This window comes from Scyliorhinus canicula, chromosome 1, assembly GCF_902713615.1.
Source record: "Scyliorhinus canicula chromosome 1, sScyCan1.1, whole genome shotgun sequence".
NCBI lineage: Eukaryota > Metazoa > Chordata > Chondrichthyes > Carcharhiniformes > Scyliorhinidae > Scyliorhinus > Scyliorhinus canicula.
The window spans coordinates 163696051-163712218 of record NC_052146.1 but is presented as its reverse complement, the minus strand read 5'-3'; the positions used below and the strand labels follow the sequence as shown (position 1 = coordinate 163712218).

Below are 16168 nucleotides of genomic sequence, written 5' to 3'. Positions count from 1 at the left end.
GCGTAAGGCAGATTGGGAAAGCGAAGGACAGAGGAGTAATACGATCTTGGACCCGGTGGGGTTGAACGGGGTGTCTAGGGACTTTTACAGCAGGTTATACGAGTCGGAACCCCCAGCCGTGGCGTAGGGATGAGGCGGTTTTTGGAGGGACTGGAGTTTCTGAGGGTGGAGGAAGAGTTGGTGGAGGGCCTAGGAGCCCCAATCGGGCTCTTTGAAGTAGTGGAGGAGCTGGAAACTATGCAGTCGGGAAAGGCCCCAGGGCCAGATGGGTACCCAGTGGAGTTTTATAAAAAGCTTCCAGGAGTGCTGGGGCCCTCGTTGGTAAGGGTGTTTAATGAGGCGAGGGAGTGAGGGATACTCCCCCCGACGATGTCACGGGCATCGATTTCCCTCATCCTGAAGAGGGATAAGGACCAGGAACAATTCGGGTCGTACAGGCCAATCTCCCTTCTAAATATAGACGCCAAGCTGTTGCCCAAGATCTTGGCCACGAGAATAGAGGATTGTGTGCCAGGGGTGGACCAGACGGGTTTGTGAAGGGGAGGTATTTAGTGGTGAACATTAGAAGGCTGCTAAATGTGATTATAATGCTCTCCGAGGGAAGGGAGGTGGAGGTCGCCATGGATGCGGAGAAGGCCTTTGATCTGGTGGAGAGGGAGTATCTGTGGGAGGTCCTGGGGTGGTTCGGGTTTGGGCAGGGCTTTGTAGACTGGGTTCAGTTGCTGTACCAGGCACTGGTGGCGAGCGTGCGGTCAAACCCATTGAGCTTGGATTATTTTAGGCTGCAAAAATCTTTGCGATTTAAGGTGAGGGGGCAAGAGAGGAGATTGGGGGGGGGGGCGGGGTGGATACTGTTCAAGATGGAGAGAGGGAGCTTTCGGTATTTGGGGATCCAGGTGGCACAGGAGTGGGAGCAGCTACACAAGCTGAATTTCGCTTGGTTAGTGGAGCAGATGAAGGGGGACTTCAGAAGATGGGGTACGCTCCCTTGGTCTCTGGCAGGGAATGTGCAGACGGTAGAGGTGACAGTTCTCCTGAGTTTCTGTTTGTACTTCAGTGCCTGCCAATGTTTATCCCAAAGGCTTTTTTTTTTTAAAAAAGAGGATGAACTCTGGGTTCGTATGGGCAGGTAAAGATGGTACTGCTGGATCAGGGTCAAGGAGGGGGGGGGGGGGGGGGGGGGGGGGGGGGGGGGGGGCTGGCCCTACCAAATTTCAAGAACTATACCAGGCGGCGAACATAGCAATGGTCACGAAGTGGGTAGTGGGGAAGGGGTCGGTGTGGGAGCGGGTGGAGGCAGCCTCATGTAGGGACACAAGCAGAGGGGCACTGGTAATGCATCATTGCCATTCTTGCCGGCTCAGTACTCCACAGGCCCGGTGGTAGTGGCGGCCTTGAGGGTGTGGGGACAGTGACGGAAGCACATGGGAATGGAGGGAGCGTCAGTCTGGACACCTATTTGTGGCAACCACCAGTTTGGGCACCTGTTTATTGACTGCAGCTTTCCATGCTTGGAGGAGGAGTTTGAGCTGCCCAGGGGAAATGGGTTCCGCTACCTTTAGGTGATGGAGTATGCTCGGAGGCAGGTTTCGACCTTTCCGCTCTACCGCCCCAGCGGATACAGGACAAGGTTATGTCGAAAAGGGAGTGGGGGAAGGGAAGGTCTCAGAAATTTATAAAGAACTCAGAATGGGAGGGAGCCCCGATCAGGGAGGTAAATCAAAAATGGGAGGAAGAGTTGGGCAAGGAATTAGATGCGGGATTGTGTGAGGATGCCCCGAGTAGAATTAACGCGTCTTCGTCGTGCGCCAGGCTTAGCCTGATACACATGACTGTGGCCTGTCTGAGCAGGTTCTTTGAAGAGGTGGAGGATAGGTGTGGGGGTGGGCCCAGAAAACATGTCCACATGTTTTGGGCGTGTCCAAAGTTTAGGGTATTCTGGCAAGGATTTGCCGATGTCATGTCCACGGTATTGAAGATACAAGTCCAGAGATGGCGATTTTTGGTGTGTCGGGAGATCCAGGAGTTCAGGAGGGTGAGAGAAGCTGATGTATTGATCTTGGGGCTTTTCACAGTAACTTCACTGAAGCCTACCTGTGACAATAAGCGATTATCATTATTATTTGCCTCCCCGGTAGCCCGCAGACGGATCTTATTGGCATGGAAGGACTCTGAACCCCCAAATCGGGGGTATGGGTCATTGACATGGCCGGGTTTCTCAGGCTTGAGAAGATCAAGTTCGCCCGGAGAGGATCGATGCTAGTATTGACTTTGTTGGGGAAAATTAATCTGTCAGCAGATATAAAAGGGGGGTTAAAGGAAAGAAAGAGGCGGGGGTGGGAGGGGAGGGGTTTGGATGATGTGGGCAGCACGGTAGCCTTGTGGATAGCACAATTGCTTTACAGCTCCAGGGTCCCAGGTTCGATTCCGGCTTGGGTCACTGTCTGTGCGGAGTCTGCACATCCTCCCCGTGTGTGCTTGGGTTTCCTCCCACAGTCCAAAGATATGCAGGTTAGGTGGATTGGCCATGATAAATTGCCTTTAATATCTAAAATTGCCCTTAGTGTTGGGTGGGGTTACTGGGTTATGGGATAAGATGGAGGTGTTGACCTTGGGTAGGGTGCTCTTTCCAAGAGCTGGTGCAGACTCGATGGGCCGAATGGCCTCCTTCTGCACTGTAAATTCTATGATAATCTATGAATAGTTTGTGGAAAAGGTGGATGGGGGAAACTTTGTATGTAAGCCATGTTGGCTGGGTCTGGTTCTTGGTTGGGTGGGTGTTATTTGTTCGGTTGTCTTTTTTTTCCCTCTTAAGAATCGTTGTTAAAAATGGCATATGCCTTAATAAAATATTTTTAAAAAACATAATCTGTCTTTGTGATTCTGGTTCAGCACACTCCTCTTTTAGTTCAATGCGATCTTTTCAATCTGCTCTGGGCCTTCACTTTAACATATCACACAAGGGAGCAGTCACAGGGGCAGCATGATGGCGCAGTGGTAACACTGCAGTCTCACGGCACCGATGTCCCAGGTTCGATCCCGGCTCTGGGTCACTGTCTGCGTGGAGTTTGCACATTCTCCCCATGTTTGCGTAGGTTTCACCCCCACAACCCAAAGATGTGCAGCGTAGGTGGATTGAACACGCTAAATTGCCCCTTAATTGGAAAAAAGGAATTGGGTACTCTAAATTTATTTTTAAAAAGGGAGCAGTCACAATGGCACAGCGTGGTTCAGCACTGCACTCAACATCCAGGCTAGATTGTGTGTTTCAGTCCTGGAATGGGACGCGAGACCAGAACTATCCACGTCAGAGTGAGAGCATGGTTACTGAACGGAGATTTCAGGATGGCAGTTACTGCCTTATCGACATGAACCACCCACCAACATACCCTGCCCTCAGTACTCAGCACCATCCCCCACTCCCACCCTTCCCACCAGTCCCCGCACTAGTGTGCAGTACCTGCATCTGTTCTGGTGTCCATTGGTCCAGGTTTACTGATTTCACCCTGGAGATGTGGACTCCAAGGTTTCTGTGAATGCCAGCACAGCGAATGCACACAAATACACCCAGATTCCACGAAGCCCATCTTGGTCCTACAGAAGGAAAACAGAAAGTTAGAACCAAAAGCTTTAGGTCAAAAGCAGCAGGTGCAAATGAAGGCAAAAAGCCTGGGGTAGGCTCGGAAAACATGGGACTATTATATAAAAATAGAAACTGCTGGAAATACATCGTGTGTATGAGGAACAGTGTTAATGTTTCAGGTTTGTTACTTTCATCGGAACTGAAAAAGTTAGAGATGTAATAGGCTTGTACACAGGACAGAGGAAGGGGAAAAAGAAGAAAATAGCAACTGATAGGGTGGAAGGTGGAAAATATTAGGGTGGAAGGTGGAAAATATTAAATGACAAAATGGATAACCTCAGTGGCTGGCAACACTTTTTTTTATGGCACACCTTCGACTTCCCTTTTCCACTATACAATGCTCAATCTGTTTTTACAACGGATTAGTGGCCTGACTATGACAATAATTATATATTTTTTTTATATACATTCCTAATTCAAACCCTCTACTCAACACTCCTCCTCTGGCCTCCAGTCCTCGCAAACGTCACTCTCGCACACATCGCTTACTAACGAAAACCCACTAGCTGGTTCAAATCATCTGTGCTGCATGAAGACATACAAATGTACAAATGGGAACAGAAGATGGACATTCGGCCCCTCAAACCTGCTCTGCCATTCAATAACATGGCTGATCAGTTTGTGTTGAGTTCCACAGTCCATCTACCCCCAATAACCTTTGATCCCCTTGCTTAACAGGAATCTACCTCCACTTTAAAAATATTCAGTGACCCTGCTTCCACCGTCTTGTGAATTTGCACAACTTTCAGAGACAAATTCTCATCTCAGTCCTAAAAGGGAGATCCCTAATTTTAAAACAGTGCCCCCGTAGCTCCGGATTCACCCACAAGAAGGTTGTGCAGTGCTGGTCCGAGGAAACAGAAGAGCTCCTACAAGACCGTTTAGAGGCAGTGGACTGGTCCATATTTAAGAACTCAGCGACCAACTTCAATGAGTATGCCACCATCATAGACTTTATCAGCAAATGTGTAGACAACTGCGTGCCAAAGAAAGCAGTACATACATTCCCCAACCGGGAACCATTGCTCAATCGCGAGATTGACTCCCTACTGAAGGACAGGTCTGGAGGTGTTCAAGTCAGGCGACCCTGACCTATACAAGAAATCCAGGTACGACCTCCGCATAGCCATCTGAGAAACCAAGAGAGAATATCAGACCAAGCTAGAGTCACAGACTCTCAGCGGTTGTGGCAAGGCCTAAACAACGTAACGGGCTACAAAGCGAAGCCGATCAGTATCTGCCAGCAGCAGTGCACTCCTTCCCGATAAACTCAATGCATTCTATGCTCGGTTCAAGCAGGAAACCAACGATCCGCTGTCGCGTGCCCCAGCAACCCATAATATACCCATACCCACCATCACAGCCACCATCACAGCTTCTAAAGTCAGATTGGCCTTCCTGAAAATGAACCCTCGGAAGGCGACGGGTCCGGACGGGATCCCTGGTCGTGTACTCAGAGCCCGCGCGGACCAGCTGGCAGATGTTTTCGCGGACATATTTAACCCGTCCCTACTCCGCTCAGAGGTCCCCACCTGCTTCAAGAAGACCACCATCATACCGGTGCCAAAGGAAGAACCAGGCAATGTGCCCCAATGACTACCGTCTGGTGGCCCTGACTTCAGTCGTAATAAAGTGCTTCAATACCGGGGCCCCGCAAGGCTGCCTACTTAGCCCCCTACTATACTCCCTGTGCACACACAACTGTGGGACAAAATTTGGTTCCAACTCCATCTACAAGTTTGCGGGCGATAGACCATAGTGGGCTGGATCTCGAATAACGACAAGTCAGAATTCAGGAGGGAGATAGAGAACCTAGTGGAGTGGTGCAGCAACAACAATCTATCCCTCAATGCCAGCAAAACTAAAGAGCTGATCATTGACTTTAGGAAGCAAAGTACTGGACACACCGCTGTCAGCATCAACGGGGCCGAGGTGGAGATGGTTAACAGTTTCAAATTCCTAGGGGTGCACACCTCCAAAAATCTGTCCTGGTCCACCCACGTTGACGCTACCACTAAGCACAACAGCGCCTATACTTCCTCAGGAAACTAAGGAAATTCAGCATGTCCACATCAACTCTTACCAACTTTTACAGATGCACCATAGAAAGCATCCTATCTGGCTGCATCACAGCCTGGTATGGCAACTGCTTGGTCCAAGACCACAAGAAACTTCAGAGAGTCGTGAACACAGCCCAGTCCATCACACGAACCTGCCTCCCATCCATCAACTCCAACCACACCTCTCACTGCCTGGGACCCCTCCCACCCAGCTTTCTCACTCTTCCAACTTCTTCCATTGGGCAGGAGATATAAAAGTCTGAGAACACGCATGAACAGACTCAAAAACAGCTTCTTCTCCGCTGTTACTAGACTCCTAAACAACCCTCTTATGGACAGATCTGATTAACACTACACCCCTGTATGCTTCACCCGATGCCGGTGTTATCTAATTACATTGTGTACCTTGTGTTGCCCTATTATGCATTTTATTTTATTTCCTTTTCTTTTCATGTACTTAATGATCTGTTGAGCTGCTCGCAGAAAAATAGTTTTCACTGTACCTTGGTACATGTGAACAATAAACAAATCCAATCCAAGACATTTCCGCATCCACCTTGTCAATGCCATTCAGGATCTTATAAATTTCAATCAAGTCACCCTTCTTAACTCGTAGAACAATCTCAGTCTGTCCAACCTATCTTCATCAGATAGCCGATCATTCCAGTTATCAATCTAGCAAACCTCCTCTGAACCACCTCAAACACATTTATATCCTTCATTACATACAGAGACCAAAACTGCACACAATATTTGAGGTATGGTCTCACCAATGCCCTGTGTAACTGAAGCATGACATCCTTACTTTTATGTCCAATTCCCTTCATAATATGGGATAGCATTCCATTAACCTTCTCAATTAAATGCGACACACTAACTGTTTGTGAACACCTAGATCCCTCTGCATTTCAGCATTCTGCAGTCGTTCTTCATTCAAGTGATATGCTGCATTTTTCAACCCATCTACTGTCTTCCATCTCGGCGTCCCATATGGAGCATGCTTCTTGAGCAAGATCCACCAGTAGACATCGTTTGGATCAAGAAATGGAAAACATGGGAAGTCACTAGTTCCTTGTGATAGAGCCTATTAGACCAAGTGGTGGATTAATCAATTTAAACTCAACAAAAGTGGAGGCCATCACTTGTTTTCAGGGATTTGCATTCACACAATAAATAATATTGGTCTGAACCAGATTCAAAGGAATGTTTACACCGAGGATAGATTCTTTGTTCAGAGAAGTTAGGAAGAATCAGATTATATAGTGTACAAGCTGAATTACTGGAGTAGATTTTGTGGAAATCCTCAGAATGAGATATTTCATATCCTAGTTTATCGGGATCAATGCCAGCCATGTACTCACTCCTCTCACTCAGTGTCCACTTTGTACCCTATCCAGAGTCTATCCCATCTGCTTACCTGATTCCCTAGGTATGTATTCAGAACATTCCTTCCTTCCTAGCAGACATGCCGGACACTTCTGCGAATTGAGTCTATTTTGCCACTATCCAGTACTGGCCTGTTTTAGCCACACCACCACTGGTCGCCAGGCTGCTGGCTCTCTCGGCCCCAAGTTCTGGAATTCCCTCCCGAAACCCTTCTGACTTCTTTACATACTCCTTCAAACCAACCTCTTTGAGCAAGCCTTTAGTAATTTGAATTGATAGCCCCAGTTTGATACACTGCTGCTTCATGGCGTTGAGGATCCGTACACCTTCCTGGCCCCAGGTTACTGTCCGTGTGGGGTTCGCACATTCTCCCAGTGCCTATGTGGGTCTCACCGCCACAAATCAAAGATGTGCAGGGTAGGTGGATTGACCATGCTAAATTTCCCCTTAACTGGAAAAAAAAGAATTGGGTACTTTAAATTTATTTTAAAAAATAATAATTTTTCATTCAAAATGGCAGTCACCACACCCATCTTCCCCAATTGATCAGAGCCTGGAGGTGGCTCTCATTTGGTTGCCTTTCAAAAAGCGCAACTGCAAAGCCCACATTCAAGTTGCTGACACTAAATGATCCTGGTGCTCCAGTAAACCAGTAGGATCCTGCTCATTATGCCTCCTGCAAATGTAACCCAGTGTTACGCAGTGACAGACCCATCCACAGCAGCACTGGATCACAGTACTGGACCCTAGTGTTACAGTGACTGACCCATCCACAGCAGTACTGGACCCCAGTGTCACACAGTGACAAGACTCATCCGCAGCTCTGTCTGCTAGCTTTGACAAAGAGTCATCGGACTAGAAACGTTAGCTCTTTTCTCTCCCTACAGATGCTGCCAGACTTGGTGAGATTTTCCAGCATTTTCCCTCTCATCCGCAGCAATATTGGACCCCAGTGTTAGGCAGTGACAGACCCGTCGGCAGTAGTACTGGACCCCAGTGTTTCACAGTGACAGACCCGTCCGCAGCAGTACTGGACCCCAGTGTTACACAGTAAAGGCCCGTCCGCAGCAGTACTGAACCCCAGGGATTTGAGCCGTCTGCTGTACTTTGACCAGGTTTCTGATGCATACTGGAGGGGTGGTGACCACGCTTACTCGATTGGCTAAGGAAAAGTAGTGGTGGGACGAGTCTGATATAACATGACACGAGGGGAGTGCTGGTGGGTGTAGGACTTTCACTGTAACACTGGGGGTAAGTACAAGGGGGACGGGTCTATTACTATATAATACTAGGGCACAGTACTGGTGGGGATAGGTCTGTTACTGTATAAAGTTGGGATACACTACTAATGGGGACAGAGCAGTTACTGTATAACACTGGTGTACAGTACTGATGGGGACAGGTCAGTTACTGTATAACACTGGGGTATAGTACTGGTGGCACGGGCCTGTCACTGTGCAACACTGGGGTACAGTACGAATGGGGAAAGATCAGTTACTGTATAACACTGGGGAACAGTACTGGTGGGGACAGGTCTGTCACTGTATAACACTGTTGAACAGTAATGGAGGGGACAGGACTCGCTGTATAACAGATGTACAGTACTGGTGGGGACAGGTCTGTCACTGTATAACACTGGGGTACAGTACTAGTGGGGACAGATCTGTCACAGTATAACACTGATGTACAGTACTGGTGGGGACAGGTCTGTCACTGTATAACACGAGTACATTACTGGTGGTGATCTGTTACTATACAACACTGGCATACAGCACTGGTGAGGACAGGTCTGTCACTGTGTGGAACTGGGGTACAATACTGGTGGGGACAGGTCTGTTACTGACGACACCGTGGTACAGTACTGGGGACAGGATTGTCACTACAGTATCACTGTGGTACAGTACTGGGGACAGGATTGTCACCGTGTAACACTGTGGTACAGTATTGGGGACAGGATTGTCACCATCACTGTGGTACAGTACTGGGGACAGGATTATCACTGTGTAACACTGTGGTACAGTACTGGGGACAGGATTGTCACCGTGTAACACGGGTACAGTACTTGGGGACAGGATTGTTACTGCTAACACTGGCACACAGTACTAGGGGGCACAGGTCTGTCATTGTATAACAGTGAGGTTCAGTACTGGGCACAGGGCTGTCATTGCGTTACACTGTTACACTATTGCCTAATCATCAAAGCTATTGCCTAATCATCAAAGCTAATGTGCCCATTGAGGTCTGCACACAAACCGCCCAAAGATATGAAAGTAGGTGGATTGGCCATGCCAAATTGCCCCTTTGTGTCCAAACTTTTGAAAATGAGTAGGCTTCAATTAAGTTACTGTGAAAAGCTGTGAAAAGCCCCTAGTCACCACATTCCGGCGCCTGTTCGGGGTTGGGTTACGGGGATAGAGCGGGGTGTGATCCTGGGGGTGGTCTAAACAGTGGGTCGGTGCAGACTCGATAGGCCGATTGGCCTTCTTCTTCACTGTTGGAATTTTATGATTCTATGAAACCCGGACTCAATCTAGGGTCCTGTCTATTACCCTTTGTGATAATCCACGTAATGCCCTGGGGCCGTCGAGAACAAGGCACTTCCTCAAATATGCTGCCTGACTCATGCTGACTGTGATGACTGGTTTTGCTAGAGGTGACTCATTAATCGATGTACAAGACAGATCCTGTAAGTATCGCTCAAAATTCCAGCAAATATCTGATTTAGCACGAATAACGCATCCTGATGAAAATGAGAACATGAATGAATTGTAACGACTGCTCCCATTCCCGGGATGGCGAGTGTGAAATACAGAGCGAGTGTCGTAATCCTACAGAGCAGGCAGTTTAGTTAGTGTGACCTCGCTGGCTGATAACTGCCGGCAGTTACTGTCGGGTGGGGATTACCAAAGGTATTTTGCTTTGACTCAACTATAGTAATCTGAAAGGATCGCAGGGCTTTAATAGCATTTGGGAATCAGAGGGGTTTGTCCTCCCCTTTATTCCTTGAAAATAAACCAGTCATGAATCCTCTGCAATGCTGTCTTCGGCGTCGGGACAGTCTACTGATATCAAGGTGAAGCAGAAATACTGCCTTCGCAGGAGTCTCTCACCCCACTCTGATGTCAATTAGACCCTGGCACCAGATTCCAGTGGCATATTACACTGCAGTGGTGACATTGGTGTGAAGTGGTTTAATTTTGCACAAAATTAAACCACTTCACACCAATGTCACCACTGCAGTGTAATACAGCCTCACTCTGCTTTTGAACACAATCTTTGCAAGGATTTTCAAATTATTTCTATCCTCCCTCCTTCCTACAATCTTGCAAAACTCAAGCTGGGTGGCGTACTTAGCGAATCACTTCGTCATTCTGTCTAGTGTTCTGGGCTGAAGTGCTTTGGTGACCATATAATGAGCGTGCGTCAGAAATACGGTCACCTCACTAAAATTTTCACTTCCTCAATCTTTGTTTTAGTTTACATGGCTTCCTCTTGCCTTGCTAATAAAGTAATTGATTTGCATAACTGCACTGAATCGAGGGCTGAAAACTGAGTGGCTACAATAGTAACAAGCCAATTTTCAAACACACCAAACAAAATATGTCAAAGGAATTTACACCATAGCTCCATTATCTACTACACCAAGCATCACACATCTCTATGGTGTCAATTCACCTCGCTGTAAGTGGAGCAACTGAGAAAAAAAGCTTGCATGCAAATTCAGCAGGTAATCAAAGAATTTACAGTGCAGAAGGAGCCATTCAGCCCATCCGGTTGGCACCAGCCCTTGGAAAGAGCACCCTAACCAAGCCCACACCTCCACCCTAACCCCACCTAACCTTTTTTTGGACACAAAGGGCAATTTAGCATGGCCAAACCACCTAACCTGCACATCTTTGGACTGTGGGAGGAAACCGGAGCACCCGGAGGAAACCCACGCACACACGGGGAGAAAAAGTGCAAACTCCACACAGTCACCCAAGGCTGAAATTGAACCCAGGTCCCAGAGCAGTGCTAACCACAGTACCACCTCGTCATCCAAATGGAGTATAAAAAAGTCCTGCTAAAACTATCCAGGGATTAGTCAGACCACACCTGAAATACAGTCAACAGTTTTGGTACTCTCATCTAATAAAAGATATACTGGCATTGGAGACGGTCCAGAAAAGATTCAGTCGGTTGATCATAGGTCTGGAGGGATTTTCACACGAGAAGAGGTTGAGCTTGTACTCCTTGGAGTTTAGAAGAATGAGAAACCACCTTATTCAGGCAAATAGGATTTTTGGGGGCTTGACAGGGTAGATGCTGATAGGATCTTTCCTTGTGGCAGCATCTAGGACCACAGGAAATAATCTCAGAGTAAAGGGTCACCCATTTAAGACAGAAATGAGAACGAATTCCTTCTCTCAAAGGGCAGTGAATCTGTGGAATTCTTTACAGCAGAGAGCTGTAGATTCTATATCTGGGATTCTATATCTGCCTTATAGAATTTACACTGCAGAAGGGACCATTCAGCCCAACGGGTCTGTACGAGCCCTCGGTAAGCCCATGCCTCCACCCTATTCCCATAACCCCACCTCAGCTTTTGTACACTTAAGGGGAAATTTAGCATGACCAATCCACCTAACCTGCACATCTATGGACTGTGGGGGAAACCCCAGAGCAAACTCTCGCAGACTCCGCACAGTCACCCGAGACCAGAATTGAACCTGGGACCCTAGAGCTGGGAGGCAGCAATGCTAGCCACTGTGCCACCATGCTGCCATACTTGAATATCTGAGGGCAGCACGGTGACCTAGTGGTTAGCACAGCTGCCTCACGGCGCTGAGGTCTCAGGTTCGATCCCGGCTCTGGGTCACTGTCCGTGTGGAGTTTGCACATTCTCCCCGTGTCTGCGTGGGTTTTGCCCCCACAACCCAAAAATGTGCAGGGTAGGTGGATTGGCCACACTAAATTGCCCCCTTAATTGGAAAAAATAATTGGATAATCTAAATTTATTTAAAAAAATACTTGAATATCTGAATAATTCCAGCATTTTGTTTCAAATTTCTAATATCTGCAGTATTTTCCTCTTCTACTAAGCACAGCACTTATAACAACATAAAAATACAAGTTATACAGAAAAAAATAGGAAGTGTTGGAAATACTCAACAGGTCTGGCAGCAACTGTGGAGATAAAGTTAATGTTTCAAGTTAAATGCAACTTCTTCAGTACTGGAGAGAAAGCATTCAACTAGCACCACCAAACAGATCACCTAAATATTATCACACTATTTGTAGGATCTTGCTCTGCGTATTTCCCATGTGATAACAGTCACCATAAATCAACTGCAGTGAAGGCTCATGGAATTTAGTGCAGAAGGAGGCCATACTCCCCATCAAGTCTACACTGGCCCCTGAAAGAGCACCTTACCTGAGCCCACACCTCCACCCTATCCCCGTAACCCAGCAACCCCACCTCATCTTTGGACACTGAAGAACATGACCTACATGACCAATCCACCTAATCTGCACATCTTTGGACTGTGGGAGGAAACCGGAGCACCCGGAGGAAACCCATGCAGACTCAGCGCAGACAGTGACCCAAGCTGGGAATTGAACCCGGGTCCCTGGCGCAGTGAAGCAACAGTGCTAACCACTGCACTACCATGCTCTAAATCGTATCGGGGTGTCTCAGGGATACCATTGTATATATGCATGGCTATCTTTCTTAAATCAGTCAGCGGCCAACTGGTATACAGGAACTAGTCTCTTTTGGAAAGGAGGCAAGTTTACCCTCTGGGATTTTCATTATACTTTCAAACACCAATTATCAATGTTCAATATTTCTACCCGAGTGATACACACACACCTCAGATTAAGTTTTGAGTAACTCACATTTCCTGATTCCCCAAAGACTGTCCACAATCTACAAGGCACAAGTTAGGAGTGCGATGGAATGCTCTCTATTGGTCTGGATGAGTGCAGCTCCAAAAACACGCTCAACAACATCCAGGACAAAGCAGCCCACTTGATTGACACTCCATCCTACAAATTAAACATTCACTTCCTCCACCATCAGTGCACCATGGCAGCAGTACATACCAAGAAGCACTGCAGGAACATGCCATGGTCCCTTCAACACAGCACCATCCAAATTTATGACCTCTCCCATCTAAAAGGTCAACGGCAGCATGGAGCATCAACATGGGAGCACCACCACCAAGATCCCCTCCAAGTCACACACCATCCTGACTTGGAAATGTATCGCCGTTCCTTCACTGTCACTGGGTCAAAGTCCTGGAATTCCCTCCCTGACAGCACAGTGGGTTCCTACATCCCAAGTTCATCAAACACCCATCACCAATTCGTCAGGATTTCTGCACTGTGTTTAGACATAGGCGGCAAATAGGAGAGCAACAATGGTACAGTGGTTAGCATTGCTGGTTCATAGCGCCAGGGACCCGGGTTCAATACCGGCCTTGGGTGACTGCGTGGAGTTAGTACGTTCTCCCAGTGTCTGTGTGGGTTTCCTCTGGGTGCTCCAGTTTCCTCCCACAGTCCATAGAATCATGGAATTTATAGTGCCGAAGGAGGCCATTCGGCCAACCAACTCTGCACCAGCCCTTGGAAAAAGAGCACCCTACTTAAGCCCCCACCTCCACCCTATCCCCGTAACCCCACCTAATCCAAAGATGTGAAGGTTAGGTGTATTGGCCATGATCAATTACCCCTTCGTGTCCAAGGATGTGAAGGCAAGGTTTTGGGGTTGCAGGGAGCGGGTGGGACATGGATTGGTGCAGACTTGATGGGCTGAATGGCCTCCTTCTGCACTGTAGGAATTATATGATTTAAGAGTGAGATGAGGAGGAATTTCTTCAATCAGAAGGTGGCGAATAGGGCTGGAATCTCAATCATCGAGCACGTTCAAGGTAGAAATCGATAAACTTCTGGATATTCACACAAGGGTATGGGAATAGTAGGGAAAGATGGGGTTGGGTTAGATGATCATTATCTGTTTGAATGACAGAGCAGGCTAGAATGTCCGAATGGCCTACTCCACAAAACCTGAAGTGCCGACTCAGTTCCTTGCTCCACTGATGACGCATGGCCTGCTGGGTATTTCCAGCACATTGCTTTTATTTCAGATTTCCACAATCCACAGTATTTTGCTTCTTGAAGACTATGGTTTCTGTACATGATTCAATTTGTTACTTTCCTTAATAAAAAAAAGGCATGAGCTATAGAGCAAAGCAGCAATATTGAATGTAAGTACTAGACTGCCTGGGCCACTGAGGAAGAACTTGTCCAGGAGTTGCTGTAATCGATGTGGATAAGAGAAGAACATGACTAGTGATTGGGCTGTAGGGAAATCCAAGGTGGAGAGCGATTTAGGAATGCAGTGGAAAGAAGACTCTAATCTTATGGACAGAGTGGGGTTGCGCGAAGAGACAATGTGGTCCAAGAGCTCACTTCTCAATGCAGGTCAGAGCCTGGGTGTATTGGTGGCTCAGCCGGACTAAGTCTGCACTGGGAATGGCCCAGGCAAGTGAACCCCGATCTGGAATTGAGAGCAGAGAGCCAAGGAGCATTGCACTGAGGTCCAAATCAAAGTTAGACAGGACTATTGCGCTTTTAGAACTATTGCAAGGAATGGAACCTCTGCAATCAGGTTAGGACTCACCGAAAATAAGTGGAACTGGAACTCAAGCAGAGCAGAACTCAGGGCAATTAGATCACATACCCAGGCTGCAGGGGAGAGAGCGCATGCAGGCCAGAAACCTTTGCCACCTATCACACTGTTCCATGGTGTCAAGATTTCACAGATGAATCAGTATCCGCGCTTGAACATGTAGAAAACAGAAAATGTGGGATCTAGCATTTTTAGCTTTGATTTCAGATTTCCAGCACCGATCAGAGCACAGACCCTCAGCTGAGAGAGCAGACACTCCGCCTCCGGTCCATCAAGACATCACATTCCAAAGTGTTCAAGACTTTGAAATAGGGCTTGAACCCTGACTCAACAGACACCACCATCCCTTGGTCAAAATTAGAGAGAACAAAAATCACCTTTGGCTGCATTGCAGCAAAGACATGAATATACTTTCTGAAAATACAAGGCCATTTGTGAAACTGTTGGGACTCTTGCAAGACTAAAAGTAAAGTCGCCATAGTCCTAGATGACCATAGGCTGCTTTCTCCATTGAGGGGGGGAGAGCTTAACCGGAGGATCATCACACCTCAGGCGAGGGGCAAGGTTGAGAAGATGGGGCCCTTCATTCATGAAAAACCTCAGGTCGGTACGGGGATTGAACCTGCATTGTTGGCCTCGTTCTGCATCACGAACCTGCTATCCAAGACTAAAACGCTCATGGGACAACAGCATTCCTCGTGAAAAAAAAAAATACAGAAGATGCTGGAATTCTGAAACAAAAACAAATTGCTTGAAATACTCAGCAGCTCAGGCAGTAGCTGTGAGGGAGGAATAGAGTTAATGCTTCAAGTCTGCGATGTGTCACATAAACCTCTTGCAACCTGAACCTGGTGAGCGTTTGTTAGACCAGGAGAACACACCACAGTTCCCAAGAACAATCCGAACAGCCACTCAACTTCAACAATGGACTCCTGTTCAGAAACTCAGAAAATTATTACTCGCCAAATTATGTTGCACTTTGGATCCAGTTACAATATCTCAATGTACCAACACACCGTGGCATGACGTGGGCCTGATCCAAAACAGTCAAGTCTGTCAGCTAAGCTCATTCTACTCCCCTTCTCAAATCAGAGGATCAGAATTACAAAGCAGCAAGTTCAGGCAGCAGAGGACTTGATGGGCTGAATGGCCTCCTTCTGCACTGTGGGGATTCTATGGTGACTGGCGTAGGGGTGGATGTGGGGAAAGGGGGAGGCACTGTTCCTAGTTTTAAGCTTCTAGAATTCACAGCTGTATTTTCATAATCACAGTACCACTGGACTAAACTGAAGAATTAAAAAAGACCCTAAGATCCTATGCTTCCACACATTTCTTTATTGCTCAGCTTTTTCAAGCTCTCTCTCAATGACAAACGCAGAAACTATAAAATGTTTATTCTCTGGTTCC

At 47.4% G+C, this 16168-nt stretch overlaps 1 protein-coding gene across 2 annotated transcripts in view; it reads right to left on the bottom strand.

The window, feature by feature from the left end:
• The window catches only part of LOC119968960 (stromal membrane-associated protein 2-like), a 72458-nt gene that overhangs the window by 28572 nt on the left and 27718 nt on the right, over nt 1-16168 (bottom strand). For both annotated transcript variants that reach the window (XM_038802018.1, XM_038802025.1), the window contains exon 2: nt 3461-3594. In XM_038802018.1, coding sequence (XP_038657946.1) covers nt 3461-3594 — 134 coding nt within the window. The remainder of the gene's footprint in view (nt 1-3460; nt 3595-16168) is intronic.